Raw genomic sequence first — 21202 nt, 5'->3', positions numbered from 1 at the left:
CCTCTTAAAACACAGAGCATACAACAATACATATAGCATATCTGGAGGCATGGCCAGAATAGACTATTTCAGTTGGAATGAAGGGACCTACAGTGATCATCTAGTCCAAGTGCCTGAGCACTTCAGCTCTGAGGAGAAGTTAAAGCATGTTGCTAAGGGCATTGTCCAAATGCCTCTTAAATAGTGACAGGCTCGGGGCAACCATCACCTGTCTAGAAAGCCTATTCCAGTGTTTGACTACCCTCTTGTTAGGAAATGCTGCCTAATGTCCAGTCTAAACCTCTCCTGGTGCAGCTTTGAACTGTTCCCACGCGCCCTATTACTGGGTACCAGGGAGAAAAGACTAGCACTTCCTTCTCCCTTTTCCCTCCTCAGGAAGCTGTAGAGAGCGATAAGGTCATCCCTCAGCCTCCTTTTCTCCAAACTAGACAAGCCCAAAGTCCTCAGACATTCCTCATAGGACACTCCTTCCAGCCCCTTCAGCTTTCATGCCCTCCTCTGGATGCATTCAAGTATCTCAACATCCTTTTTAAATTGCAAGGCCCAGAACTGCACATAGTATTCAAGGTGAGGCCACACCAAGGCTGAGTACAGCGGGACAATCACCTCTTTTGACCCACTGGTTATGCTGTGTTTGATGCACCCCAGGACATAGTTTGCTCTCTTGGCTGCCAGGGCACACTGCTGACTCCTAGTGAGCCCGCTGTCAACCAGCACCCCCAGATCCCTTTCTGCAGGGCTGCTCTCCAGCCACTCCTCTCCCAATTTATACTTGTGAATGGCATAACTCTGTCCTAGGTGCAGAATCCAGCATTTGGTCGTGTTAAATTTCATCCCACTAATCATAGCCCAATGCTTAAATCTATGTAGATCCCTCTGCAAGGCCTCCTATCCCTCAAGAGAGTCAACAGCACCTGCCAGTTGAGTATCATCAGCAAACTTGCTAATGATTCATTTAACTCCTGCATCCAGATTGTTGATAAATATATTGAACAGAACTGGCCCTAGAGTTGAACCTGAGGAACACTGCTGGTGAGCAGACACCAGCCAGATGTAGCCCCATTCACTACAACCCTTTGAGCTCTGCCCTGCAGCCAGTTCTTCATCCATCCTTCAACGCTCTGGGGTGAATCCCACCAGGCCCCATGGACTTACAGATGTTCAGCTGATACAGCTGGTCCCTTACAATTTCAGTGTCCATTAATGTTAGGGTATCTACAGGTTCCCGAGACAACATAAATAAGTAGGCTAGGATGCAGAAAAAGTAAAGATAACCACCATCTAATAATTGCGTATTTTTCACAGCATAATAGGTCTTCCTCAAATCGGGTCTCTTGGTATGTTGGAAATGCAGCAGTGTATGAGCACTGCACCGGATACATACAGAGGCATTTTTCTGATTTACTCAATGGGTGTTTTATTAATTTCTTATCAAGCTCTTTTTGTGGTTTATGTCCATTTCAGTGGAGATCCAGAATTCTTACTCTGCTTTTTCCCATTACAGAATTGTAGCAACCATTAAATGTAGGTGTTTAAAAAACTGCTTTTTTATATAGAAGCACATTCTGTGGGCAATTTTAACCCACTTCAAACATCTCAAGGGTGTTTAACATAGCTTTAGTCAATCTTTCATTAATGATTACAGTTAGGAAGCAAAAATGTGTATTTCTATAAAATGCTTTTATATGAGGTTCATTTGTATTCAACTACGTTGTTTCCTTGCATATTATTTATACAGAAAGTATTTGGCACAGTGGGCCACATTTACCAGTGCAGCAACAAAGGTATTACCACCAAAAGATGCCGAGTAATCAGAAAGCCATATTTCCAACAGTTCATAAATTGTAGAAGTAATGAATTTATTTTTTATTTTGCATAGATATATCAGAATTGTGTTGGACGTATTTGAGGACAAGCTTTTGAAGTGACAGTAACAGGAGCTATATATGAACTTAGAAAGAGTTCACTCAGCTCTTAAAGCATCCATAGTGAGATTGTAGGCTACCAGTGAATGACTATGAGTCTGTAGAGGCATAGGGCATATGGTAGAAACTTATACATAAACATGTTTTTTGGTATGTCATCAAGAACAGAGTTAGGTTGAAGAAAATATTTCAGCTGTGTATTTGTATTTATGGGTAAGAGAAGCAATTTCTAGGGTACAGAGACAAGGAACTAGAATATTTTTCTAACATAATTAAGCAGATACTATATTCTTGGCTCTTTACCCTGAGTATTAGTTCTGTACAGAGTTTTCCTATACTGTACTGGGTAATTCACAATAATTAGTCCTGAGAGATAGTAGCAAATTTAGATGATTCTGTAAATATATTTGTGTTACGCACTTTTTAAATGATCTTCCTGTTTGACCCAGGATGTGTTACCTGTTTTCATTTTAAGAGATCATGAAAGAACAACACGTTAATTACCTGTACTCTTTTAACAAGGAAGCATTTTCCTGTGTCTGTCAACATTTGACAACTTTGAAGAGTAAAAGAAAAGAAGATAAGAGGTTTTTTCCAAAGTATTTTAAAAATATGAGTAAATTGGTATCAGCTTAGAACTTTCCAACTCAAGGGAATTAAATCATGTCAGGTCTCCCAGATGAACATTTACTGGTAAAAGTTGTATTGTTAGAGAGCTGCAAAGAGCACAAAACTGAGACAACACGTGCATTTTGAGGCATTGGCCAATTATGTGTTCCCATTACATGAAAAAGAGAAATCTGCTCTATGGAGAGAGACAGGCAGTTCCAAACAGTCACTAGAAACATCCTAGCGAATTATCTTAGGTTGGATTAAGGTCACCAAATGACAAAATTAATGACAAATTAAAGTGACTAAATGACCAAAATTAGAAGGCATGACTCCCACACCAGGTATTCCCATGTGACTTTTCCATTGTGATGTCTTTTGTATTTTCTTTCACTTTTTATAGACTATATAATGCTTCAGGAGACCTCTAAAATCTTCTGGAGGACACTTGTATCACTCAAAAAGTGTTGGAAGCAAGGATACTAAAACAGAACTTACGTAGGCACACCCATAATTCAGTAGTCATAACTGCAGCGAGATCTTGCTTTGGCTACAATGACAATTTTTTCCTCACGGTAACATGAAATGACTTTAAACTTTCTAAATTGTTTTTGATAATACAAATAAATACAGCCATTTTTGATGATATATTTTTACATTTCAGCAGAAGGCAAAAATATTAATTTACTTTAGTGACAGGAACCTTCTGCCTCCCAATTCTGACAGATTTGGCATTCAGTGGAATGCTGGTTTACAGCTTTTCTGCGTGTTGATATAAATGATTCGCTATTGCAGAGCTTATGTGAAAATATCCAAGCCCATTATTCCTAACTGAAAAGTTAATACAGTGTTTACAGGGTCATACATATCCTCCAAGCAAAACTGAGTAAGTTGTTGTCCTTTCTTCAGTGATCTTTCCCAGTCCACTTCCTATAAAACATTTTGATCAACAGCTTCTTCCTCTGTATTTAACTCCAAAATCCTCCGGGCTAAGCATTACACTGGTTTTGGCACAGTATAAATTGGCTTTCATAGTTGACTGCAGAGCTCTTCTGTTCCCTGATCCTTGGCTATTATTGATGAAAGGTCTGAATGAGGGCTCCTGGCACTGATCAGTGAGCATAGCGGTGTGGAAGGAAATGCACCCAGCTTCAGAACAAATGCCACTCTTTTCTCAAAGAACTTCTTTATTCATTCTCAGTTATACATGACAAAATCTGATATAGGGACAGTAAAGCAGCCATGGATGGCAGATCAAAATTCAGACAGACCCATAATGTTAAGAGATGCTTGACATAATACATTCTAGACCAACCCTTTTAGTTCAGATTTGAAAGGGCCAGTTGGCAACGTTTTTTTTTGTCTTCTTTTGTGCTGACATGACTAGGTCAGAAATGTCCTCAAGGTTTTAGCCAGACTTGGTTAGTGTGGTGTCTGCATATTCAATCATGTCAGAAGAAAAAGCTGTTCATCAGAATGCTTTGTAGGAGGACAACATGGAGAGATCACTGAAGAAAGGACAATAGGTGCAACTTGTTTGATATCACATTTAGAAATATTATATTATCTATTAATCTAAATATTATATAAATATTAATCTATTAGAGATAGAGGGTAATCTCAGTAGTTTCTATAATCTTGCTCAGGGCTTTTAATCAGAAAGCACATGGAGATCTATTAAAGATACTGTGTGTGACTCCCTTAATAGACCTGTCTGCTGCTGATGGTGATGACAGAGTAGATGTGAAAGCTCACTGGGTATCCTGGGGTTTGACAAGAAGTGTCCCACTGGTTAAAGACACTACAGTCCTTTCGTTTTCTGGTGCATAAAACAGCACCTACAATACTGGTGCTTGGGTATTAGGTGAACTGTTTGTGTATCAGCAAAAGGGGATGATGAAATTCTAGGCAACAAGGCAAGAATGCCTTCAGGAATTAGAGACATCTGGAACTAGAAATAGGCTCAGCAAACCTTTTATAGGTTAAGTAAGCATTCACTGAATGACTAGGAAGTTGTGGTCACATACTCTCCTACCTGATAGTTGAGGTTCAAGAGCATGGCTGGGGTCTGTTTAAAATTTCTTTTCTCACTCTTTCCCACACATGTCCAGGATCAAATTCAATTTGGCCTCAGCATAAGAACAGTCAGAATAATGTGATCAAATTTTTTAAAATTTATTTTTGATGATTGTTCTCCTCATTACCTTCAGAATTGAAAATACAAACATTAGAAAGGTTTTCACTACTGTCATCAAACAACCAATGACATCACTAAAGCTCTTTTTGTAGGTATGGTTCACATTTCCTATTTCTATGCCATTTGAAAGTTTATCTGAGTGTTTGCAGGATAAAAATACCTCAACTATTAGCTGTGCTTGAACGTCTGGATGAGATTCATTTGTGTTTTCCTTTTTGATGGTGATCTGACTTGTCACCAGTTAAACCAGAATTACAGAGCTATTATCCACTGAAATAAGTGAGATTCACAAACATGTCTGACAGAGCAGAAGGACTGAAAAGTATTAGAGCTTTATCTCAAGCGAACTGAGTTAGTAATCAAACGCAGACTGAAAGTCAAAGTAAAATGTAGGCAATTCAATTTTCCCTAAGTTTTTAATATAGAGCATAAAAGGGAAAAAATATCATACTTTGTGATTACATCACACATTCTTTTTTTATGCTTTTAAAGGTGAATTACTTAATATATCTATAGGCCTTTTGTGCATTAAATCAAGGAAGACATTAGATACTTAACATTTATAAAATAAGATAAACCAAAAGAGAATTGTTTTCCAAATGAAGAAACTTTTGCTGATATTGATTCAGGGTCAGAGATATCAAGCTTTTGAAACTTAGCTAACTTCTGGAGAGCTTGTTACACAAGCTCTAAATAATTTCCCTTTAGTTTCTGTCTGAGAGGCATAGAGGTCCAATATATGGCAGAATAGAAGCATCTGGTTAAACTAAGTCACAAATTTTGCGTGCAGCCTGCCTTGACAGTTTTTCCTAAACCTATTTTGCTTATCTTCTCTGCTAGTCTTTTATTCTGCTGGAGTCTCTTCATTAGTTGTCAATTTTCTAATCCTATTTTACACAAGCAGCTAGAAGCAAAATAGCAGACAGCAGCAGCAAAATCCATGGTTAACAAGTTTATAGCATGAGGCCCACAGTGGCCCTGTTGCACAAAGGTTTTTCTGCCCTTCAGAGTGGGGCTTTCTTGTACATTCATAGTGCTATTTTAAGCATTTTTCTGCAAGAGGATGTTAAAGACAGAATGGATTTTTTTTCTGGAGGTGGTCGCTTACAAAGGGAAAAGTAAAGTAATCGATAGAGTTGTCTTCCATACTTCAATGATGACAACAAGCACACCTAGATCTTAATCTAAGTCTTAATGTTTTCATTTTATAATAAATTCATTAATTTTGTCAATACTTGATCCTTTTGTACAAAACACGATACATAATCCTCTGTACTGCTGTTCCAAGTATTTTTATACAGGAATACAAAAATACATATTTGTTATCCTAGTTAGGTGTTCCTAAAAAAATCCAGTCGCGTCCTGAGGCTGCATCGAAATATTTCATCTTCTTGAATTTACAAGCAAAGAATATGTTCTTCTCCTGGCAGGCTGTCTAACCTACCTCTTTCTCATCCATTTTGAAAAACATTCACCCTAGGCAAAATGTTCACGGTGACGTAATGGCTGTCTCTGAAAATACTATGCTTGGAGGTGGCATCCTTTGGAACGACCTATGAAAAATGTCAGCATCTATTACAAGCCACCTACCATATTTGAAAGATATTTCCCCAAGTTTGTCTAAAGCACTTTGTGTAGAGGTTTTATGCTGCTGTTTTCCATCATCATCTATATTTTAAAAAATTGTTGGCAAATTTAAGAATTATGAATTCAATTCAGCCAGCCTTGGACACTGAAATAATTTATTTTTTCAAATGACAGTTATACCTGCAACTGGAAAGACTTCTCCACAACAGTCTTTCACTTCATGTGATATTCTGATATTCAAGGAGCTTCTTTAATATATGAATATATAGGTTAGTCTCTTCCCCACTTTAATACTTAAGATCTATTTTAAAATTATTAGAAAAGCTATAAATTGTGTTGCTGAATTTTAGCATGCTAACTCTTAAACGAAACCTAAACTGAAATTCTGTTTAGACTCTATATTGCACATCCACTCTAATTTTAAATATGAGACTGCCTTATGCTGTGATATCAACACTGATGCCCACTGTGTGCTATTGCTAAAGTAAACGTAGCTTTGCTAACAGTGAGAGATTTAAAATATCAGCAAAAGTATAGAAGTATGCCCTGAACCTAATCAGATAAATTCTGATTTATCCACTATGTCCTGTAGCTTGCCCTACTTTATATTTTATCCTTTTATAAACAATAGCTCTCAAACTTTAACTTTAGTTGCTAATAACCTGGACTGTGCTTGAACCAGTAGCTTGAAGGTGCATATCCTATGACCTCTCCTTTGCACTAGCCAGTCACCTCAAGGCAAAGAACTGGTAAGACGTCACCCCCGATGACTCGCTGCCGTCATGTCAAGCAGATGTTTCATGAGGATGAAAGTTTGAGAAGCGTTACCAGTGCAACAGAGTAATATCTTCCAGGGGTTATGTTTTACAGAAGTTTGGTGCCATAGGAACCATAAACCGTAGCTGAACAGGTCAGTCAGCACGTATTTCTGTGCTGTAATCTGCAGCTACAACTGTTTCTGTTCACTCATTAGGACTCTTTGGTGTCAGTGTTCTATAAATCAGGCTGCTAGTTGACAAGGTGTGCACGTGCAGCCTAGACTTTTGTTCCTGTTGCTACTGTCACTTCAGACAGCGAGGAAAATCTTCCTTGCAAGCCAGTCAGTGCATCGTGATAGCAATGATTCTGTCAAAGCACTGAAAATAATCTATGAGGAGGTAAAAAAACCCTGTTGGCTGCAAAGTCATGATGATTTAAAGTCTACAGCAGGGAACAAACTCATCTGTCTTTCAAGTTGCACCAAGGATTAATATGGGCCAGTAAATACATTTCTGAAGGAATGGGACTTAAATTATTGGACATTTGTAAATCTATTCCTTTTTTTTTTCATTATTTCCAAATAGGCAGTAGGTCAAGATTGAACTATTTTGATAACTGCTCTTTTTTTGTTTGAAAACTGTGCAAAATGAGTGGAGCAATTTAAGGTAAAGCAAATCAGAAGTTACCTAGGAAGAGTGTTAAAGTACATGTGGAAACTTAAAAAGATGATGTTTTAAAGCCAGAATCTTTCCTGCTGATCTTGAGGGAGTTTCTTCCTTCCCTGTCGACAGAAAAATATTACCTACAACAAGAACAGGTATATAAGTGATATAACTCCCCGGTATTCCACAATCAATTTCTATAGTATTATTCATTTAATTATGTAGTATTTGATAAAAAACATTATGATACTTTAACAATTCTTACAAAGATTGAAACAAAAAGATCTAGTATTTGGGCCTTGTTGTGGGAGCATATTTAAGCTGCATAGTATTTGATTATTTTTACAGGAAGCTGTCTTCAGTTAATTTCTCTGATTTTGAAAGAACATTAAAAAATAGGAAATTGAAAATTATGAAAAAGTGAATATGGTATTTTATATCTATACTGTGAGTAAAAATTTGAAACATATCTGTTTTACTGAGCTAAGTCTCATAAAAAGCATATTGGCATCTGGTCCTTCGAATGCTTATATTCCTTTGAAAATCAAACGTAGGAGCGTACCGGCCCGCAGGGCACAGCTTCGCTACTGTCACAGCCTTCATGTTGCTCCACGCTGTGAAAGTCAGCAGAAGCAAGCAGAAAGGCTACTGATAACCCTGCTGAGTAAACTGCATATAATCCCATGATTGCAGCCAGAATGAGCAAGAGTCTCGAATCTCCTGCCTCTGAGTTTTGGGTGAACGTGCAACACAGAGGCTGATGTATATGTGAAGGTTGCATAGCATATAAAGATCACAGCTGAGGTAGTTGCAATTGCAAAGCTTCAGTAGGCTTTATAGAAGACTTGAGATGCATATTTTAAATACCCCTAAGAATGTAAAGGAATGGAGGATGCAGGAGACAAATAATTATGTATATTTTACTCAAGCCAGACACATGCACAGCTGGAGGTTTTTTCTTAATAAAAATTGTGAAAACATAAGTTAAAAAAGTAACTACCTGAGGTCTTATTAGCCTTATTATCATTCTAAGTTTCTACCTCCAAGTACTGAGGAAGCAATTTGCGATCAGTTCACAAAGGAAAGGGTATTTTTGGATAACTGCAAGACTCCAGTTTCTGGAGGAAAACTGTGAAAAGTGTGAAATCTGTTATAGTATAAATATAATTTGCAAAAGCATATAACATGTAGATTTCTCATTTATTAATGACTGGTATGGAACTCCAGTTAACCAGCAGCAGACTCTCCTTGAATTGAACTGGTTTTGTTTCATTCTTAAACAAACTGAGATCTTGATAATCTCAACAAAGGAAGACCAAGAGCTGACAAATATGACCAAGAAGAAATCTGAAAAGGTTGTCTTTATCTTTCACTGAGATGTTGTTTCATGACAGAACTGTTCAGAATGAATGTCAGTAATGAGACATATGGAACATTGTTGACTACCAGGTTTTAGCACAGGTCCTACAGGGGAGCACTGTCATACTTATTGTGGGGCATCATTTTTTTCCCATGACTTTCTTTTTAAGAGTCAATTTTTCATTTTTTTGTAGTGAGTTAAAGTTAGTAGACGGTAACTTTTTAAGTAAAGTTGCTGCAGATTTTTCAATAGAGGATTTTGCAGGTGGAAATTGCATTTTCATGGAAATGAAGTGTTTTATAGAAACGTTGACACCAGTGCCATCCTTTGAAGGAAAATAAAGGCAGTCAAAGCAACACCCATGTTTTGACTTGACACTAATAAATGTTCCACTCAAAGAGTATAAAAGATACTGATTTACATTTTTATTGTAATAGTTATGTTACATTAATATATATAAAATGTTTGATGTTATTATATTGAAAAAAGAAAATTAAATAACTGACAAGATCTAATTCTAGGAAGATTTTTTTTTCCTTACATCAAATAATAATAGTATATCACATCCTATCTCTTTCATGGAAGTTCAAGATCCAGTGGATGTTACTAGTTCTCAGTGTCCCTCAATTTAAACATGAAATTTCTTGTGAGAAAGTAGAGTTTAATTGGGAAGGAGCTGGTCCAGACAGCCTACCAAATAGACTACTGGACTTTTTGACTGATTTGCCAGAAAGACTTAGTCTATAATTACTTTTTAGGTCAGAAGTTGTTCATGCACATATCAGGAATACTTGGCTGATTGTATTAGGTGGTAAAGATTCTTACTATATGTTAGAAGTCAGGCACTCTTTGAAGTTGTCCATGATGCATGCTCAGAAGGAATTATCCTTTTTAACAGAAGGTTAGATCTTGCTGTTTCCAAAACGTAATTTGGTCCTCTTATTCCAGGAAGAGTGTGTGATTATGTGCATACGGGGTCCATATGGCTGTATCTTTGAATATCTTTGAATTACTAAAATGATGTATGCTTTGAACTTTTAATCAGTTTAATTTTGTCTTTCATAAAGAATACGTCAATTATAATTTCTTTTTAAGTGAGTATTTAATTTGGCTAATTGACAGCTGGTTATACTAATTGTCATTTGATCTGGTTTTTGTTCTGTCTCTGAAGGAACCAAGATCTCGATAACCTCATCAAAGTCAATCCAAGTTCTTTCACAAGTGACAAGGAGTAAGTCTTCAAAGCTTCTCAGGCCCTGCTTTTCTAAGGCAGTGAGTAGTTTGTAACTATGAGAATGTCAGGAAAGGTAATGTTGCAAATCTGTAAAATGTGTATAGATTAAAAAGTGGCATTCCTATACAGAATGATAAAAATAAAAAAATACAGATTAATTAACTGGCACGTGCACTATCAGATGAACTTCTACGGCAAGCTTCCATACATGCCTTATATGCTTCCTCAATAAAACTATTAAAGAAATATTCTAATATAGTTAGAGAAGGGGCATTAAACAAAATATTGTAGAACTCATGGATGAGAAGTGTTGCCCCAAAAAGGTGTAACAAAGCATTTCAGTCAGCAAGGATAGTGATCCATAAAGAACAGTTGAACTTACATTATTGAACAGCAGAAACACACAGTTGGTGTGTTTGAGGCCAAGTTTCTTGTGTTCTGTAACTAGCCCTTCAGCACACAGAAAGGGAGGAACTGCCAAGGTACTGTGCTAGTAAGAGCTATGTAATATCTGTCACACCTAACACCGAAATTCTACAGATGACTTCAAGAATGATGTTCTAAACAGGAGCAGCACATAAATGCTGCCAACATATCATCATGTTTTACAGCTGATAATCTCACATATATTAATACATACTCACATATATATATACGCACTTAGCACTAAACTGTAAGTTGAGTATGATTTCTTTGCAAATTTTAATTTACAGAGAATTTATTAGGATGTGACTTTGACACACTACTAAATTTCAGGAGGCATCCAGAGTTCTAAGATTAATAAGCCTATTACGGATTGAAATGGCCAAGTTTTCAGTTTCACAGAGCTAACTCTTTTGCTTTTGCTCTCTATTTCTACCTAAAGACAAACAGGGTTTTTTGCCTTAGTTAGAGTGGTTTTCATGCCATTCTCTAATTCACTGAACCATATTAAAGTAATTAAAAATAAAAAATCCAGAAGAAAAAATAGTCACTAGTTTAACTGTATTTATGAAATTAAAAAAAATTATATTTCTTATATGTTAACTTTGTGAGTCTTCGGATGTCTACATAAGTACAGACATAGTCAATGCTTTAATTGTTAACTATGATGACACAGAGAGGTAATTTCTTGTCATTCTAGAAGCAGAAGTATGTAGACAATTTGACATATTTTTAGGTGTCATCTTAAAAAGTAGAAGTTTCTTAGTTTAAATAAAAACTAGTTGGAAATTAATAATGTAAACAAGGATTAAGTGCTGGAGCCTGTAAATTAATACTAAATACTTTGAAAAGTTCATGTTTCTCCTTCACTGTCTTCACTGGCAAAGAAGAATCTTAAACTATGGCATTAATATGATTAAACAAAGCCTTTTTATTTTCTTGGCTGTACTAGACAATCTTTTTTGTGTAATTGTAGAGGATTTTACCTTGCTAATGGAAAATTTTAAACATATTTTCTTATTATGGTCAATGATATAAGAGTTTGAAAATTCTGAACATAAATTTAATCAACAATACACTTTTCTCCCTCATAGGGAGAGCATTTTAACAGTTGTATTTCTTTTTTGTTTCAGAGGAAAAGACCTTGAAGATTTTGCTGAAATAAATACTGCTAGTCAGAAAAATCAGAGGCAAGGCTGTGATGATCTTTCCCTTATATACTTATGAAATGCTTGTGGTTGGCTAGATACTAGTATTGATAAGTTCTGTTCTGTAAAGATTATTAGAGGTGTCAAAATTAGTATTTTTATTTCATTTAAATCATAGAATTTAAACTTTTAAAAATTCCTCATTAAATACAGGCTAGTAAATATAAATAATCCAGTGTGGAAGAATCGCAGGTAATTCTTGACTTTATCTTATTGGAACTCTATATAGTCCATAAATGACCATCAATGTTCTTTAAATTAATGTGAAATGCTCCACCAAACTAAAAACTGTCCTTTAAATAAAAAAGAGGAGTGCCATAAATAAAAATTTTTTTAAATCCTCTTTTTTTTAGTATCATTCTCCATTTTCTCATAAGAACAAGTGTGGCCTTTTTTCAATCTTAAATAATTCTTAAATGGATAACATTATTATTATTTTTAATTATGGACCATTTAATACAAAATATTAATACAAAATATTAATACAAAATCAGCTTTTTCACAGTCAGTTACTAGCTACTAGTATAGATGTGATCATATGGTCCTAGAGATCATATACAGTCCTAGATAACAGTAGTTGTAAGAGGATATACCAACAAAGCAAATAACATACTTTGACAGCCATTGCTCATGGTATCGATGTCTGCATTGAATGAAATGATGTTATCAAATTAAAATGACAGAGCCATAGCCAGTTTAGAAGATGTAGGCAGGCTCTTCACCTGTAACATGGCAACAAAATGAGACACGGGGTCACAAATTGAAATAAGAGAGATTCAGACTGAATGTAAGGAGGACAGTCCAGCAGTGGAGCAGGTTGCCTGGAGAGGTTGTGCCATCTCTGTCCTTGGAAGTTTTTGAGATCCAACTAGAAAAAGTCCTGAGCAACCCGGTCTGACCTCAGATCTGGCCCTGCTTTGAGCAGAAGGTAGACTAGAGACCTCCTGATGTCCCTGAATTCCAACTTGAATTATCCTAAAATACTATAATGGACTTAGCATTTTTGAGTAGTTTGTCATTCTTTTGTAGTGTCACACTGGAAAGAAACTGAAAAACATTGAGGTTTGAATTGTTAATTCTTACTTTATAATTAACTAAATACTTATGATATGAAACAACTGTGATACATACTCAGTATAGTCAAGAATCCTTGTGAAATGTGTATAAATATTTAATCTTCAACATAAATAATTAAACTCATTTAATATGTTTAGGCTGAATCAAATAATTTGATTAATTCTAAGGTCTTTCTCTCTTTCACAGAGATGAGGACCTTGGTGATCACACTGAAGTAAAGTCTGCTGATGACCAAAGTAAAAAGCGGTGAGACTCAATTCATAGTTCTCTATAAAATTTAAGAGCTAATATCAAGACTTGTAGTTGTTTAGTGTGATACCAGAAAACGTTAATTCCTAATAAAAGCAAACAGAATTTGCGTAACTTAAGTAAGATATCTGTATTACTCTAAAACGTGCCCGATCAACCAAATATAACAATACAGCTGCATGCATTTTGAAAATAAGTAATGACTCAAACCTATAATCTGTTGTCATGAGTGAAAATGCCCGGTGACAAGATCCTCATAAGTATTTTTGTGCTTATCTAGGCATTTTGTGAACTCAGCCGTTAGCATCTCAAAGAAATATAAGTAAATGCATTCATAGTTTAAAAGATTCACTGCTACTAGGTTTCATTATCTGGAAAAACCAAGACCCATTTTGGTCAATTAAAATGAAGTTATTATTATGTTTTTAGATACCATCCTGAGTCTTCCATTTAGTTGTCTATCTAAGTGAAGGGGAAGAACTCAGCTATCTGTATACACAAGTACTTCTGCTATTTTTTAATATAAAATATTTTTATCCTAGCAGTCTCACTCAGCACTCTGATCAGAGAAGCATACAGTGAATGTATATGGTGAATGGGTTTCTCTTTTCCTTCTGAAAGGGGGCCTGCCAGATTAGGAGTCTAGCACAATAGAGGGTGCTGCTTCATGCAGCATGCCGTGCATATAAAACAGTGACCAGCTCTGAGCAAGGTTCGCTTAGCAAAGCTTCGGATCTTGGCAAGCTCCCTGAAATAAATCAAGCTGCAGACCAAACATCCAGATTTAAGGCTTATAATCATCACGTTGTTTCAGAATGCAACCTTTGGCAGAACCAAACAAGAGCAGCCTTTGTCTGAGCTGCTTTGTAAAATCATCAAAAACATTATTAGCACTTATTCCTTAAATCCTATAATTTGTCTGACAAGGTTTGTTTTTGTGTTTGGTTGCACGTCATGTTTGTGGCAGGAAAAACTGCAGGAGATAAGGTTTCTTTTGCTTGAATGGTAATCCTGCTTTTTGAAATAAGAGTCTATATATCTATTTAAGTGATCATTTCAAATAAAACCAAAACTTTAGTATGTCAAAAAAAAAGAAAATTGAGAACTAAAGTATCATGAAAACAAGAATAAAACAATATAGAATTCTGCCAAGAAAACGCAGAATGCTAGCAACCACTGAGACATTACTGCACAGTTGAAAACCTCAGTGGGCACTTTGAGGAAACAGAGTTCAATTAAAGCTAGATGAAGTTTTTGATATTAATATATTTACCAGCATAAACCAGAGGGCAGGGATTCCGTTTAATAACAGTAAGAAAAAGATTAACTTCTTTTATGTGCTGTTACTAGCCCAAGCTTCTACGTTTATGTCTGTAAGTGTAACTGAAAGCTGTGTAGCTAAAAATGATTTCTGAAAAGTGATTGTTTTCTTGTTGTGTTTTGTTGTTGATTTTTTTTAGGATAACTAAGCAAACATATGAAAATCCTCCAAGGGCTCAAAATAATCTCCCAGAAACAAACTACTCCAGTGACAGTGAAAGAAAGACCAGGTACCGTGGACAATGAATTGAGGATGATAATGTCTGAAGTGCCATTTCTTGAGGGGAAAAAAAAAAAAAAAAAACAACCAAACCATCTTTATGTAAGAAATTCCAGGGATATTTAGAAACCTCACACTGGTCTCTGGAAATCATGCCAGCCCCCTTGCGAACTCTGCTTCCAGGATCCCCTGAACAGAAATCCGCAAAGCATAGCTCCAGCGCACAGAGCACAAGACGTACCCTGCGTAGTTCTAGAGATGTAGCTGAGGCATAAAATTTAGGAGAGTAGTTAAGCCAAAATTCTTATATAATCAATAGAGTAAAGGCATTTCCTGCATATTAGACACACCATGCTCTCAGGGAGCTTATTTCTTTATGAGGCTATAAGGAAAACATTATGCTCTTCACTCAAGTGACTTGTTAAGTTCCTAAAACTATATGGGATGAATCTGAACCCATGTACCATCTCATCCCAGTCACTGAAACTATAACTTTTTGAACAGGTATAAAATATTTTTAAAACCAATGCTCTTGTAATACTCTTGCTCTAGCAGGATTCTGTCTTTACAAGCACATATATTGCAAATCTGAGTGAAAAATATGATATAGGGGTATTTAATAGAATAAAGTAAGCTCCAGGTCTGTTGGTAACAGGAAATCATTGAAATAAAGGAAGCAACGTGTTTTTCTTCACAGTCAAAATGTTTTTTCAAGAAATATGATAAGAAAAACAAGCACGAACAAGCCCATACTTTATAGGAATAGAGAAGTGATATTCCTATGCCACTCTTCACTACAGTAAGAAGCCTTAGGCACTAGCACCATCAATATACTCCACCCTGTGACATGTGTTGTCCATACGTCTATCTTGGTTGGGGCAAAATAGCCAGAAAAAGTCTTTCAAAAGTTTCTCACTCAGCTTCAGTTTTCTTTCCTACTTAGTAAGCTTACTTTCATCTTGCCTGAAATGTAAATGGAGCACTGAGTGTTCATTTGAAGAGATAATTTCTCCGTGGTGAGCAAACCCAGGTTTGCCACATTACTATTAAATAACGAGCATATTGTTATGTTCTATGAAACATAAACAAAACATTTATCATTTAAGCTTCCCAGTAATTGTGCAATTTTAATACATTTCTGATGTTGCACAGAGATCAAATGAAACATGTACACATTACAAAATACAAGTATGTAGAGAAATGTATCTGGACCGTGTAACACCTTGCACATGTCTGTTACGAGTCTGTTACACTTTCCCTGAAAATAAGACATGTTCTGCAAATACACATGATTATAAAAAAATTGCTAAATATAGCAATTTAGCATTGCTAAATATAATTTGATAGTGACATGAAACATGTAATAATTACCATATAGCTTATGAATTTCTGGAGGAATAGGATAAATAAATCAGTTCAGAAATGTTCAAAACACGTATGGCAACATGACTTCTTCAGCTGCCACATACATGCTTATCCCTTCCATGCAAACAAAACTGACAGGTAATCAACCAAAACTGGGACTGATAAAAAAAGAAGATTTAACTTCCCTAATAGTTAAATTCAGTATATTCCTTCCTACTCTGATTCAAGGAACAATACAGTTGGTGTAGTGAACACAAATCACGCACTGAACAGCCTGTCTTATAAAGATCCTCACTATAATTCCAGGCACAAGTTGTAATTTTGTTTGGCTGTTTGACAGCTCTTTGAGGACTAATGAAAGAAGGGGGGAAAAGGGGGAAAAATGCGGTCCTGATACGTATCATTTGGGCTGGGATATCAGCGCAGGTAAACTCAATACCATCTTGTAGGTTTTGCTCAACGTGCTTGTGGATTTAATTTTGAAATGTTGAAGAATCATTCAACAACAGGACACAGTCTAAAGACCCTATATTTTTAATTTATGCTTTTTTATTTTATATATTTTTCTCGATGGTTGTGAAAATACAGAAAAAGAACTCATCACCAAATATTATTTTTTACAAGCATGTTACATTGGTTTAATTCACATATTATCATCAGTGTAGTGAAACCTTTAAAAATAAAGAGTACTGTTTAGTGATTGGTATGCACTCACTGCTTCACAGCAAATCATCGTACGGTGCCTATGAAGAGAATATAACTGGAAATACTATCAAAACTGTTTACTCTACTTCTGATCGGTAAGTACACATTAATAACATCGTAGAGTATCAAAGGGCACAGACATTCTGCATAGGCGTTCAACTATTCAGACAAAAGAGAGCAGTGGAAGTCACCATTAGGCTCGTCAGGCAGCTTTTCATGCAGAGCTGCCTTTCAGTGGGATCTTGCCATCAAATCATTACCACAGTTCAGCAGCCTAATGTTATGTTAGGCTTGTCACAGCTGACATTTTAAAGTATCTATAGAAACAATAGCCAATGCCTTAAGTGAAAGAGTTGGCTTTGTGATTCTGTAGGTTTCTACCTCAGGCAGCTGCATTACTCTGCAAAATTTCCTTCCTTTGTGAGAATGGTGTCTGTAATGACCAACTTTGTGTACAGGTGTGGAGGAATAGGTTCACACGACCGTGCTCTTAAAAACTTAAAATTTTCACACCGATTAAGATATTCCCTAATATAAGAAGGATATTTGCTCAATCAGAAATATCTTACATCATGGGAAAAATAAATTAAATGTGCCCACTATTTTCAGTTCAGATAATTTGGACAGTCCCATTACTTGGAAATACTGAATCAGAAAAATTTGTATTCTTTCCAATGTAAGTATAAGGAACTCTGGGAATGGTTTATCATTGAGTACAATGGTACAATGGTGCAATGGTTTATCATTGAGTGGAAAGGAGCAAGATCAGTTGATTTTGTAGTGCAAAACCACCAACAGTTGTGTCTAGAGAAAGTACAGATTGATGTCACATAAGAATGCAAAAAGAGCTGAGAAAATTTTAAAAAATATTATTGTTATGAATACCAGGTAGGCTGTTCTATACATGTGTTGACTGTAACTGCCATAAAAGTAGGATTTCTGTCTGCAGTGCAGAAAATCAAAAATGTTTTCGGGCATTTCCACAACATAGAGAAGAATTCTATATCAAACTGATCAAGTGACGGCAGTTTAAATTCAACTATCAATTTACTTTTGTGATTAAAACACTAAAATCATTACCTTCCACTTCCTCCCCGTTTAGTACACACGCTCCCACACATTCAGCAGCTTAATACAGTCTCATTGCTATTTGAAATCCTTAAGTTCACCAAAGACGACCATTCTTTCTATCGAGGTATTTTTGCTACTTGACAATTATGCTCAGCAATTTGCCCATCACAGCAGCACGTATATTACACCTGTCAACTGGAATGCAGGGAATATACACGACACTTTTCCATACAGGGCCATTGTACAGTATACAAATGCCTTTCCCGCGTAGCACACTAAGTTTATCAATTTTCCCCTTGCGATTTCAGTGGTAGCTCTTTTTCTGACAGCTGATGTTATATTATATACACAGGAGTATAATTGGAAAAGATATATGTACATACTGCAGAAAGCCCTTGGGCATAGATGCCAAAATGATCTTAGATGCCTTGCAAATTTGCTGTCATTCAACTTGCTTCAAGGTAAGAAAATTTCACCTGCTACTAAGAAATATAACCTAAATGTAATACCTGCATTATATTAAACATACAATAAGAGACTATTTAGGCCTTAGGTCTTCCGCACCTGGGAGAAGAGGAAGGCTTGCTCACTGGAGGAGAAAATTCAAATAGGAAATTCTAGTCCCTCTCTCTCAGCCCTACACAATCTCTTCCTCTTTCTTTCCATCTCTCCCTCTCCCTCTTTCCCTCCTCTCACTCTCCCTGCCTCTCCTGCTCTCTCGCAATCACAAGGAGGATAAAGGATGCAGTGGAACGTATCCTGAATGTCCTGCTCATTTATAAGCCTTCAGTTATACAGGCTTCCAGTCTGATATAGTGAATTATATCTTACTTACGCCTTCTTCATATTGTAAAATTTTATTATATTTCTTTTTTTATGAAGTTTTGTAGATGTTCTTGATTAGGTGACATCTAAAACTATGGCTCGTGCAGAAGCCACACTCAAAGGTATTAGTAAGAGGTATTTAAGCCATAGAGGTGAAATCATTTTACCCACTGGTGTCAAAGATTTGGTTAAAATTCGGGTCTTATGGATAGTTTCTAATGTAGGATAAAACAGTGTTGAAATTGGATATGTCTTTGCCTCAGTCTTATTTATTAAAAATTATGTAAAAAATTTTTTCTTGTTTCCAGTAAGAATGAAAGCACAGAATACATTTTTTTTTTTTTTGCCTGTCATTCCAAAGCCTAAGTCTCGGCCCAAAATTTGCTCTTAAACTTTTCTCAGAGTATGCCCACCAGTGCTCAGCCCCCTGATCTGTTTTCTTTCTGCCTCATTTGTCTTAATTCTGCTTGCATCTCCACACAGAGTTTGTTGTTCTAACAAACAATACTCGGCAAAATAACCGCATTAGCATAGCTCGTTTTTCTGCCCAGTCTTGCATATCTTTTGCTTATGCTTCTGACAGCAGTTCTTTTACCTAGTTATTGCATGAAAAGTAACCCAAACCAGAATACAGCGGCAAGATGGTACTTAACATGTATGAAGTTACATAGGGTTTTTGTCTCATATGGACTTTCTGAGCTCTGTGAGCACTAGAAATGCAATTTTGTCCATGGAAATTACTATGTAATACTTCCTCAAATCTGTTATTGCAAGTAAATACAAACTCTGGTTTGCTTCCATTCTTTTTTAGATGAATCAACCCACATAAAGAGGAATGGTTTTTTATGCAGTTAGGAGTGTTAATATGTTGGTATCGGCTGAATTAGCTGTTAAATATTTAAGCTTATTTTTTAAATTATATTGGTTTTGCTACCTATTCCCAAGTGGGGACCAGTCTAGTCAGCAAAATTCAGCTTAAGTTTTATGTAACCACACATTTATGAAAGCATTGGCAAAAAATTAAAGAATTAATGTAAGTCTGTGGTTCATGCTTGTAGTTATGTATTTAGCTAAGTAGTGCAATTTCTCATCATTAATATTCATTTAGCTCCTTGCAAATACCCTGTATCCATTAGAGATTTGCATGTAGCTGACAGCAGTATATGGTCTTTGTTTCCTTGTAAAGGAAAGTTCTGTGAGTAAACAATCGAAACTGTAGGGTTTTTTCTCTGTATAAAATGCTAACTAATCTTGGTGATCAAAGCTTGGAAAATATGTCCATCCTTTTGCTGATTTATACAAGGCAACATAAAACAAGTGAAGAGAGCAGACTGTTTTAATAGTACCTTAATACTAGCAGCTTATGTAGAAAAGATATAGAAAAAACATAGTTCTGTAAAACGGGGAAAAAAAAGTTCTCTAGGACTCTAACACATTATACTAATCAATACTGAGGGCTCATTTTCAATTCATACTAGCTCTAATGAGCATGTGTAACATAAGGCAATTGTATATTGTCTGGACCTTGGATCTAATAATTCACAGTGCCTTCAAGTCCATGGCATTGACACCACAAAATTTCTTTACTCATTTAGCTGCAAAGGGATGTTCTGAGTAAGACTGTTAGTTTCTAATTTTAATAAAGACTTTCAATCCAAATTTATCTAAATAGACAGCCATTCTGAAAATTATGGAAATGCTTACAGCCCTCTGGGATGGCTGGCAATTTGGTTACTTAATTGCACATAAAAGTAATGCTGATTTTAATTTATGAGAGGATAAAATATCCAAAGATATCAGAATTTGCCATTCTTTTATTAGGTTGCAAAAAAAGGGATGATCTGGGTGTCAAGATTCTGGTTTATAGATCAAACTGCTTTGCTCACTGTAGGCTTTCCTTGTGATCTTGGGAAGTCAGCCTCCGTGTGTCTCTATGTATTTTCCTATGTGAAACATGGGAGATACTTCTCTGTCTCAAAAGTTACCTTTTTGAGAAATTTGTAAAAGTAGTGTCTAGATTACGCAATAATGGGAGACATATTTAATGGTTAAGATAAAGTATTATAAAAACATTTTTAAATAAGCAGGTTTAGATCCTTTGAGATCTACTCTGAGTTGGATGATTCTGATCATGATTCTTCTATTCAATGAAGAAACAAAAGAATCTCAAAAGTGCGATTCATCTTATTTTAGAATAAATTTCTAAGCTGAGACAGAGAAATTATACTTTGGAAATGTCAGGGGAAGGAAGGGGTCAGTGAGTATGAAGAGAACTTAGGCAAACAGTATAGACTTAGATATCTGATTTTTAGATGTCTAAAGGTGAGATATTCAGATGTCTAATTTAATGTTCATGAAAACTACACTTTCAGAGTTCATATTTGATGATATTGCAGTACTCATAAC

General features: G+C 35.9%; 1 protein-coding gene across 1 annotated transcript in view; it reads left to right on the top strand.

The window, feature by feature from the left end:
- SCEL (sciellin) overlaps positions 1-21202 on the top strand; it is a 46348-nt gene that overhangs the window by 19971 nt on the left and 5175 nt on the right. Inside the window, exons 10-15 of the mRNA XM_086616048.1 lie at positions 10271-10330; positions 11890-11946; positions 13228-13287; positions 14751-14840; positions 16921-16995; positions 18324-18432. Coding sequence (XP_086472174.1) covers positions 10271-10330; positions 11890-11946; positions 13228-13287; positions 14751-14840; positions 16921-16995; positions 18324-18432 — 451 coding nt within the window. The remainder of the gene's footprint in view (positions 1-10270; positions 10331-11889; positions 11947-13227; positions 13288-14750; positions 14841-16920; positions 16996-18323; positions 18433-21202) is intronic.

Source organism: Tauraco erythrolophus, chromosome 1, assembly GCF_009769465.1.
Source record: "Tauraco erythrolophus isolate bTauEry1 chromosome 1, bTauEry1.pri, whole genome shotgun sequence".
In the NCBI taxonomy this organism is placed as follows: Eukaryota; Metazoa; Chordata; class Aves; order Musophagiformes; family Musophagidae; genus Tauraco; species Tauraco erythrolophus.
This window is presented reverse-complemented; position numbering and strand designations above follow the sequence as displayed.